At 34.2% G+C, this 11,459-nt stretch overlaps 1 protein-coding gene and 1 non-coding gene across 2 annotated transcripts in view; both read right to left on the bottom strand.

The window, feature by feature from the left end:
- Nucleotides 1–2,159: 2,159 nt before the first annotated feature.
- The window catches only part of LOC107873231, a 71,412-nt gene continuing 62,112 nt past the window's right edge, over nucleotides 2,160–11,459 (bottom strand). The window contains exons 2-3 of the mRNA XM_016719991.2: nucleotides 2,583–3,128; nucleotides 2,160–2,415 (exon numbers count right to left, since the gene is read on the bottom strand). Coding sequence (XP_016575477.1) covers nucleotides 2,314–2,415; nucleotides 2,583–3,128 — 648 coding nt within the window. The 3' untranslated portion in view covers nucleotides 2,160–2,313. The remainder of the gene's footprint in view (nucleotides 2,416–2,582; nucleotides 3,129–11,459) is intronic.
- Nucleotides 5,565–5,671, bottom strand: LOC124899794. Its single transcript, XR_007057358.1, has one exon. It is a non-coding gene; the product is annotated as a small nucleolar RNA R71 (small nucleolar RNA).

Raw genomic sequence — 11,459 nt, forward strand, 5'->3', positions numbered from 1 at the left:
ATATATATATATATATATATATAAAAATAAAGGGGATAATTAGGCAGTTGGTCGACATGTCTGCTTCAGTTGCTTCAACCGTAGTTTTATTGTTTCATCCCTAATTAATTATTATAAGTCATTTAAGTATTAAAAAATTAATAATATATAATAAAAAGAAAAAAAGAAAATAATAAATTACTCTTAATAAAAAAGGGGGATAAACAGGCAGTTGTTCGACATGTCTGCTTGTGCTGCCTGCTTCAACCGTAATTTTACTATTTCATTCCTAATTAATTATTATAAGTCATTTAAGTATTATAAAATTAATAATATTTAATAAAAATAGAAATAAAATAATATATTAAAAAATAAAATAACAAATTAACTCTTGGTGTTTTGTGCTACCTTCTTCAGTTATTTCAATCGTAATTTTACTATATCACCCCTAATTAATTATTACAAGTCATTTAAGTATTAATAAATTAATAATATTTAACAAAAAATAAATTAAACATAAAATAATAAATTAACATAAATTAACTCTTGATGTTTTAAATTAATTTGATGTCTTATATGATACTCATTAAATTTTATTCACAAGTATTTTTTATAATAATTTTGTCTAATCACTTTTAATTAATTGTTATAAGCTATTAAAGACATGTCTACTTTGTTGTTTCAATCGTAATTTTATTATATCACCTTAATATAATAACATTTCATAAAAAAAAAAGATAAAATACACACAAAATAATATGTCAGCATAAAATATTTATTTGACTATTGAAATTATATTAGTGCCACAAAAATTATGATGGAACGGAGGAAGACATAAAGCAACATATATTATTTAAAAATGATAAGACACGTAAACTGAGACTGAGAGAGTATTAATATTTTATTTTTAAATTATGCTAAAAGCATTATAAATCACATATTTAACAACTTAAAAATATAAAAGATATAAAATATTCAATTGACACTCAAGCTTATATTAGTGTCACTTAAATTGAATAGAAGAAAAAGTATTATAAATCACAATAACTAAAAATTTAAATTATTTTAATGATTGATTATCTAAATTATATTTGTGTCGCATAAATTAAGATAAAAAAAAATAATAAAGAAAAGGACACTCTATAGCACCTTTTAAAACAAATATCCCAAGTTTGAAAACTTTTTAAAAAGTGGTCAGTCGGATATACTATTCTCGTTTTATAGTCATTTCCTAATTTGGCTCATTTTGGCCTATGTAGTCCATATACAGTTCATATACAATACTGATATAGTATTCAACTTTGGCAATTCGTCCCTTTTAAAAATATTTTAAAAAAAAATTGCTATAAATTTTTTAACTGATCAAATATTCTGCTATTTTTTATTGTTTAGAAATAATAATTAAATTATATAAAAACGATATAATTGTTAAATAGAATATGTATATATGTATAAAAATTGTATAGTTCTATGAAATATGTATATGTATAAAATATATAGAAAAAATATATAGAATGTATATGAAAATTATATAATTGTTATATAAAACGTGTAAAAAGTGTACAGTTATTGTATAAATTGTGTATCAAAAATGTATAATTTTCGTATAGAATATGTATAAGATATGTATAGAAACTGTATAGAAGGTGTATAAAAATGGTATAGAACAAACCAGTGAATTGAAATGGCTAGAAAGTGAAATTTAAATTCCAAAGTCATTTTCATGGAAATAGTTTAATTTGAAGTGTCGTTTCTGTCCTTTTTCAGAAATAATCCGCACAGGCCTTCAATGTCTAGTATATATATATATATATTCCTCTCTCCCCACCCCACTGTTGCTGTTCTTCTTCTCCATCTATCTTCAAATGTTCATCAATGGTGAACTGATCAAGTTCAGTTAGATTTTGGTTATTTTTAACCTTAAATAAAACCAAATCAAAAAGAGAAAATGACATTTGTTTTTTATTCAATTTTTTGGTTGACGAAGTCAAAAAAAGAAAGGAAGAAGAAATAAGGAATATTTTCTTCTCACGAACAGGCAGTAACCATGCTTTCTACATTTTCTGTTTTTCCTTATTGTTCTCATTTAGAGGGAGTTACGGGTATAGGGAGGTTGTGTTGGAGACATTGGTCGTGAATAATGTTTTGCCTCAATATTAAACAACACTATTAAAAAGATATACATCAACTTAAAACTCTTTTCTCAAACAGATATATATTCAAATCACAACTCTACGAAGTACTGACAAATTAAAAATTACAACCGGATTCTCAAAGTATCATGGTAAGGCTATAATATATACACAAGGCGGCTAGAAGGGTGAGATACTATGCTTACATTGTAATAGTCTCTCGATGATTACAGTTTCTTATCTTTACCATCACTGTGTTACTCCAAAAACCTTTACTGGCCTCACAACATTGTCTTCGAGTTACCTGCATAAAATTATTATCACCTCCTCAAACCATTCCAGAAGCAGTGTAGACATCCTAATGGGAACTCACAGATATTTCTTTGAAGAATGAAATCAAAGAGTATGCTAGTTTAGGCTTTAAAATACGTGAAATATATACAATTTCCATGGAGAGACAGAAGGGCAAACCTTTTCCCACTTGCGAGGATCCATCTTCAGTGAGGAGACTACAATCTTTTCAATGGCAAATGCACGGGCATAGTTCACCTGACTACACTTCTCTTGTTTTATTGGAGATTTCTTGTAAGTAGTTACTACTGTCTTGCCCTTTCCGTCCACTTTAATTGAGTCTAAGTAAAATATTACTGGTTGTTCACAAGGTTCAGAACTCGTAGGCCTGGTATTGAATGTAAAAGGCCCATTGCTCCAACTCCGCCAAGTTCGGAATGTCTGCAAGGGTGTTTCCAAATCCTTGGCTGACAAAAGCCAAGGGTATATCTGCACTGCATAGGCCCAGGAAACAGATATGGACCATTTATACTTGTGATAATAACAGAAGCACTGCTGCATTGTTCGGCCAGGATCAAACTTGTAGGCTGTGGTTAGTATTTTTAAGGATTCTAGCTGGCTTTGGTTAGGAAACAACGGTTGTACATAGTCAAGGTGGTGGAGAGATACAAGTGGTGCCATTGGATGAGCTGCCAGTAGACCAAAAGGATCATATCTAATGTCAAACTGCCAAGATTGTCATCACATAAACTAATTATTTAATTGGCTCCATACTCGACATTTTGTTTATAGAATTGGAGAACTTGAAAAAGCAATTAGCATGCATACTCCTACTAATTTTACGAGCATAACAGATATTGAAATCATATATGTCAAAGATAACATATTAAGGTTTGTGTATTTGTTGTCACAGTGTAACAATATGCAGAAGCTTCGTACACTGGAAATAAACAAAAGCCTACGGTAATACCTTCCTCATAGGATCTGTAGAAACCAGTAAAAAATTATAGAAACCTGCACAATTTCGCTGCTCCTTTCTTGAACAGAAAGGTGGATCTAAACTTTAAATTTAATTGATCCAACATTTAAGGTTCTTAGTTAAATTCATTGTACATTTACAAATTTGGGGTTCAAATATTCGTATTTGTTGAAATTTTAGTGATATTTGATCTTGGGCGTATTTTATATGTCGAGTTACTAATTATTGTCCATACTTGTCTATTTTATGAGCTACATTACATATATATATTCATTTAATTGGGCTTAACTTGTGTTCATAAACTGATGGATATGATTAGGGTTTCAGGTTGAAACTTTTGCAAAGATCGAGCATGATTTTGGCGTCAATAACGAGTTTGTGGATGATTGAATGCGTTATGATCAATATCAGGAAGCAAGATGAGCTTAAAGAGGTGTTTAAAGACAACTACAAACCATGGGACACAAAGAAAGGTTGAAAGATTGCACTTGATTGGAAAATTGGAAGCTAAACATGCCTCCGTGCCACGAAAGCCATGCTCCATTTTATTGGTGTGGCACGGAGATGGTCACAAAACTGACTAGAAAGAAACAGTGAAGAGGCGTGATTCTAGGGTGCCACGGAACAAGTACTCCACAATTTCAAAGTGCCACAGATGGAGTTCTTCGGCAGCTTTTTACACTCTGCTATAAATAGGTCACTTGTTATAAATTATTTATTATTACGTACGTTCTAAGCAATAGAAAAAAGACGCAAGGCTGAGACTTAGGGTTATTTCTCTACTCTTCCCTTCTATTTCAATTATTGTATGAACACTTCGCATTCTATGATGTTGATTTTGAACATGAATGGCAAATAACCTTTATTCTGGGGTTGAGGCCGAACGCATGATTGTATTTCATACTCTTGAGTTGCTTTAACGTTGAATTATCATATGGGTTGTTCTTAAACTGTTATTTTTACTAGTTTTATGCTTGTCCGACATTAAGATACATCTATAATACTCTTGTGAAACCAGAAGGAGAATCATGAGGATAGAACGAGGAGTTTAAGGGACAAATTCTCATATTTCATAAAGCAGAGGTTTGATTCGCGTCTAGGATAGGAATATACTCAGAAAGCCTTATTTGGTTCAAATATAGGAGGATCTATTAACGCATCTAAAGTGGATTATTGAATCCCTGCTCAACAATGTAGTTGCGATATCCTTTTAGGTTAGACAATCAAAGGCTCGAAAGATCATAATCATATTATCAACCCTGTGAATCAATAACTCGCTATACAACGTAACCAATAAGAGAGTAACTATATACAAAATTGCAAGAAGTGCCTCTCTTGAAATTGTTTGCAACCTTGCTTAAATTGTGTTTTTCACCGATTATTATCTTTCCATACTATTAGAAAGAGTTAATTTCACAAATCCTCTTGATATATCACAACACCTGTTTGAAATATTATTAGAGATTCAATTAAGCGAATTGCTAATCTTATAGCTCCCATGGGTTCGATATTCATCTCTCAAAGAGTCACTATATACAAGTTTTTAGCGTCGTTGTCGGGGACTTAAGCAAATAGTAATTTTCTAAATTCTATTTTCAATAATAATATTACATAAGTGTTGACAACTTGATATTTGCGGCTAATTTTTCAGGTTCAAATTGTGCCTTACGCTGGTAAGAGAAAGAGAATTGGTTGAACCATATTTGGAACCTGAATGAGCATTTCATCAGTAGTGGAGAGTGGTAGCTATTCAATATCCAATTCAACAACTTCAGTTAGCTGATCTAGTAGAAATTGTTCCTATAAAAATGGCAGCAGCTAGGCCGGTTCGCGAGGTGGAAATCCCACTCGCCAATAATGTCACCTCTAGCATTCACGAATCAAATGTAGGAGGTCGATTCAAGCTCAAACAGAATATGTTGCAGCTATTACCCACCAGCAAGCAGTTGACAGGACTATCTCCTGAGGAGCCACAACAGCACTTGTAGAATTTTCTTGAGATTAGCACAACCTATATTTCCGCAAGTGTCTCGTCCGACTATGTGAGACTCACCCGCTTCCCATTTTCTCTGTTAGGAACACGAAGAGGTGGTTGAAGGCTGAACAACCTAATTTCAACACCACATGCAAGGATTTAGCAAGGAAGTTTCTAATCTGTTTTCTTTCTATCTGGAAAGACTGTGAGATTGAGGAGTGAAATCTTGAGCTTCAGACAGAAGGACGGTGAAAATCTTTATCAAGCTTGGGAGAGGCTCAAGTTCATGCTTCGTGGTTGCCCACACCATCATCAGACTAATAATATTTTGGTTCACACATTTATAGAGGGACTTGATCCCAACACAAAGATTCTTTTGGACTCAACAGTTGGCAGACAAGCATTAGAAAGACATATAATAAGTTGTGCATTCTTTTGAATTGTATCTCGCAGGGGAACTCAAAATGGAATGCAGATGTTTTGAGAAGCACCACACAGAAGACTGCAGGATTGCTAATGGTCGACCAATTGACAGCTATTGCAGCACAGATTTCCCCTTTACAGAATCAAATGAACATCCATCTTAGTAACTTGAATTTGGGGATCAACAAGCTCCTGTGAATATGGTCCAGCAAACTCAAACTTGGTGTAAGGTGTGTGGTAATGGTGATCACTCAGCAGATGTCTCGCAGCGAATCCAGAATAAATTAACTTTATGGGTAATGCTCAAAACCAAGGTAATCAAAATTTTAGGAACACATATAATCCAAGATGGGAATCACCCTAATATTTCATGGGGTGGAAATCAAGGACAGAATACTAATCAGTAGAGGAACCAAGCGGGGAATCAGAATCTTCAACAATAGGCCTAGGTTGTCCAGTCTAATACTCAGTCCAACAATATTGGAAGATTCTAAATAAAATGATATATAACTAACCACAAATTGTTGTTGGCATAAAAAATCATCAGTAAACCATAAAGACTCTTGAGGTTCAGATGGGACAACTAGTTGGGGCATGATATAATTCGAATTTCCTTTGGACCTTGGGAGAGGATGCTTACGGTTCAATAGGAACTTAGAGACTCCTTGGTACTACCAAAAGGTGATAATTGGGTGATTATGATGATCAAGGAGGGTCAAGGGACATTAAAGAGGACAAGGGAAGGCAAACGGGGGCTAGAAAGACCCCAGAAAATAAAATGTGCCCCACATGCTTTAGAGGTGTGCCCAGCCCACTCTAGATCTTCTAGAGCGGGTCAAAAAATCCCACATAACTTGGGATGTGCACCATGTGCTCCCCATATGCTCTAGAAGTGCTCAAGCGGATGCTTAATGGGCCATTATGCTTTTGCCTTTCCAAATGTGTCACTTTTAGGACTATAAGGTGTAATAACTTAGCATAGACTATAAATAGGACCTTGTTTCAATTTAGTAAGTAGACTTTGATGAATTATAAATGATTACTCCTTTGTGAGTGAGTGGTAATCTTGGATTAGCTTGTGAAAAGCTTGGATTAGCTTGTGTTGATCTTTTATTTAGAAACATTGGTTGCTCGGGTATCCGATTACCTTGTGGTCTACGTAAGAGCTAGGTTCTTATAGGAAATCAATAAGGGAGGTCTTTGGGTTTTATGCACCCTTTGGTTGCCCTTTTGTTATCTTTTTGTGTCTATCTATTTATATTCTCTTTCTATCCTTTACTTTATTGTTCTTTCATTTTCATATTTTAGTTGTATATTTTGATTTTCGTACTTTGTTTCCATATCATTTGATATTAGAGCCGAGCTTGATTTCGTTCCTACAAAGTCAATCTTGGGTCTAGTCGTCTTAAAAAATCAAAAAATCACAAAAAAGTCACTATTCATATTTTAGGTATTAGGTCAAATATTGAGCTTTGATTTTTGAGTTTTCTTGTGTTTATAGTGTTATATTTTCTATCCTTAACACTATTAGAGTCCAAATATCAAATTTAAGCTAAATCGGAGTTAGAACCTTCTACTATCGTTGGAAGCTTAGGTTGAAGAAATTTGAAGTGGATTGAAAATCTGAAAATTTTGGTAATGAATTTGAGATAAATGATGTTTGTAAAGTGTTTAAAATGTTGAAAAGTGCCTGGGTTCAAAATTTCAACTCATTCCGAGCTAAGGAGAAAAAGTTGCAAAAGTTGGTGAATGGAATGGTGTTTTTGCCCCTCTATTGGTCCCCCTTTTGTCATCTTTTCTTGGAATATTCTTGGAATCTTTAGAGATGCTTTAGTACTAACACTTTTACACTCCTTTTCTTCCTTCTTTTTGTATCAAACACTCACTTTTTGATGAACATTCAATATGAAGATAGTAATCTCTCCATGAATACCAAGAGTAACTAAGAGGGTGTTGGGCGGCTAATATGCGCCCGATATGCCCTTGACCTGCTTTGGAGCTGCTGCAGTAGACCAAACACATGTCGAACCAGTATATGGGATTCCTGGTACATCCAAGGTGCGTGGGTATGTGCCCAACCTGCTAAAGCAGGTCTCCAAACGCAGATTAACCCATTCCAACACAAATCAAGCCTCCAAAAAAATCTCAAGCTTTCTGATTCTATTTTTCTCAAGGTTTGATTCCTATGTTTCATATTTTTGATTCCTACAATCTTCTTTTGATTCTTAAACTACTCATCAACTAGTAATTCATTTGCTAAGTTGATCAATTAGTTCTTGAGTCTTATTTCTTTCATCATCCAATTTCTTTCAAGCTTTTCTCTTTTCGATTCGTTGTTATTTCCTGGTTCAAGTCCATATGCAATTTTTATTTTTATTTTAAATTTTGAGTCCTGTAAACAAAAACCTATTCCGACCTCAAGCCACAATTGGTACGAAACGAACTCATTGGAGTATAAACGATCTATCAATGCTTGCAATGCCAATTAAGAGACAAACCAAAGGTGTGAACTTTGTGAGCTTGTGGGGTTGATTTCTTAACTCTAAATTGTTTGTTGTTTTTATTTTGTTTAGTATTTATTTTATAGGAGCAATGTCTATGGAAGGCAAAACTTTGAAACCCATGGATAACCACTCAATATATGCTATTTTAGCGGTCATTGAAACTCTCAACCGTAAAATTGATTCCATGGACGCTAAGTTAAACTCACTTGAAGGGAGTGTGTCCAACATCGGTAGAAGAGTGGACATAGTAGAAGGTCAACAAAACTCATCTCTATACATGCCTCAACACTATTACGCTTCAACTAGTGGGTATGCTCCAAACCCTTCTGTTTCCATTTACCCAAAAAACAATTACCAAATTCACAACCCACCAAGGCAAATACATGAACCCTTTATTCAATCCCCTACTCACCCAAATAACCGAAATACTGTTCGTCCACTACAATACCAATTCAATCAAGTCTACCATGAAACTCCACAAAATCAAGAACCACACATCCAAATACCTCAAGGACTACCTAGAGCCCCACTTACCCAAAACCAACCACCGCAAATCTCGGTTAACCATAATCAACCAATCCAAAATGAGGATGTGGTAGGTAAGGAACCTTATAAAGGGGATGAAGAATTAGATGGCTCTCTTTGCGGAATTTGTGTGGCATAAAAGAGGAGCTCAAGGGAGAGGATAAGGAGGAATATTTGGTTAGGTTCCAAATAGAAGAGGGAATTTAGGAATCCATCCCCAAGTTTAAGAAGATCATCAGTGGGATCAAGGAGGAAATATGAGTCGAGACACGGGTCTTAACTCAATCAAGATCACTCTTCCTACCTTTAAGGGAACTGGTGATTCATCAATCTATCTTGATTGGAAATTGCAATGCAATAGGATCTTCCAACTCAATGAGTTACACAAGAAAGGTACCCATGTAATTGCTCAATTCAAAGGGTATGCTTCTACTTGGTGGGAGATTAAGCAAGTGCAAAAAGAGAGAAATGGTAATCCCGACTTTCCAAAATGGGATGAATTAAGGGCACTCATGAAAGAGAGTATGTGACGGAAAAGTTTCAATCAAGAGAAATTAACAAAGCTCTACAATTTGAGACAAGGAGGTAGAGGTGTGGAAGACTATTATGAGGAGTTCCAAAATTTGATTCTTCGTCTTGAGATTATCAAAACCCCAAATTATTGTATGGTCTGATTAAAAGGTGGGTTATATTATGACATTGTTTCTCAACTAGTTGTCCACAAGTTTGACCAAACAGAAGACCTTGTTGAAGCGGCCATTGAAGTTGAAAGGAACAAAAATGCCAAAAAGTCCTTCAATAAAGGTTACAATTCTTCTACTTTATCTGGATGGAACAAGAACAAGGATTTCAACAAGTCCTTTGAGAAGAATCCAATTGAAAGGACAATCCCGAGGTATCCACTTGTAATACCCCAGAAAATTTTTCGTCAAAATTTTTGTGCGTAAACGTATTGGATCCTACCTTCGAGAATGATTTATAATTTTTCTGTGTGTCATTTCTTGGATTTCGACCCACCATTTTGTAGAGCATCGAATAATCTTTTCAACGATATGTGGGTCACCCAAAACGGACACTCAAGCGATGAGTTACGACCATTCCGATCAAACTACGACTATTCCGATCGAACTATGAACAGTAAAATGTGCAGGAAAAAAAAATACTGCAGCAAGGCAATTTTTTTGGTCAACTTCAAATGATCATAACTCCTTGTACATAATGAACTGTGTGAGCTGCTATATATCAACGGAAATCCCTGAGAGTCTTCTTTCCAATAAAATTGGTTTCATCCAATTTGGACATCGAAGTAAAAAGTTATGGCCAATTTACTTCAGCCTATCAGATAAATCACTGAAGGACAGATTCGGGTTTTATTTATTTCTTAGGGGCATTTTGGTCTTTCACCACTCTTTTAAACCTCTATAAATACCCCATTCAGCTGAGAACTTATATTATTTTCCTCTCATTTCTCTTATATGTGTATATATATATATATATATATATATATATATCAAGTTAGGGTTAGGGTTTTGAATTGGGGGAAATTAATTGGAGACTATGATTCAAGAATTCCTTCCGTCAATCTCTTCCGGCCACGAAATCTAAGGTATGCAAGTGTTTATCTATGGACTCCTTTCGTCCATAGAGTCCACAAATCCCTTTTTGAAAGTTCAAGTTATGTATATATATATATATAGATATATATATTTTCTAGACTTTGATGATGTGTGTATATATATATATATATATATGTTGATTGATATTTGATGGTTGAGATATATATGAGGATTATGTATGTTACTTGATATATATATATATATATATGATGATTATGCATGTTGGTTGATATATATATGTGTGTGGTGATGGTGTATGTTGGTTGATACATGCATGTGATGATTATGTGTGTTGGATGATATATATGGGGTGGCGGAAAAAATGAGAATTTGACGAATTCACCAATGCCTAAAAGAGCATGTAAGGTGTTTGTGGAATTGTCTAAGAGGCTATAAATTTACGTTCTTAGGATATAATAAGTTCTAAATGACTAGACTACTTTCTATGTATACGTTCAACTTGAACTCCATGTTATTATCTAAAATTGGGGATGTTGTGTGGAAGGCTTATGATATGGTTATAAGTGCGGACGAGGGATTTAGTTGGTGGAATTAAGATGAATGATGGTGTTGTAGCACATGTAATTGTTCATACTGACCTATGCCTAAATGGTGCAGCAAGGTAATTGTAGAAATGCCTCGTTGAAGAAGAATGGATCGTATGACCCCTTTTGATCGAAGTGATGAGTTCATACCATACTTGCATGCTACGTATTTACTATGATGCTTGAGGGAAATGGTAAGGCCATTAGGCCACGCTAAGTGTGAAATGTCTAATTATGGGTCAAATTGCATATATCAAGATCTCAAAGGAAAAGAACCTTGAGAAGTGAACCATGATATGTTGAATGTATGTTATTTTTATGTATCCCGATTGGATGAACGATGTTATGTTGTATTCTTCCTTAACCATATGCATCTTTGTTGAATGATCTACGATGTAATGGCATGAGATCCCAATACCTGTATATGAATATGATCTTCAAATGATTGGTGTGAGGTATTAATGAATGCATGGTGCATGATGGCCTGTGG

The sequence above is a fragment of the Capsicum annuum genome, chromosome 6 (genome assembly GCF_002878395.1).
Source record: "Capsicum annuum cultivar UCD-10X-F1 chromosome 6, UCD10Xv1.1, whole genome shotgun sequence".
Lineage (NCBI taxonomy): Eukaryota > Viridiplantae > Streptophyta > Magnoliopsida > Solanales > Solanaceae > Capsicum > Capsicum annuum.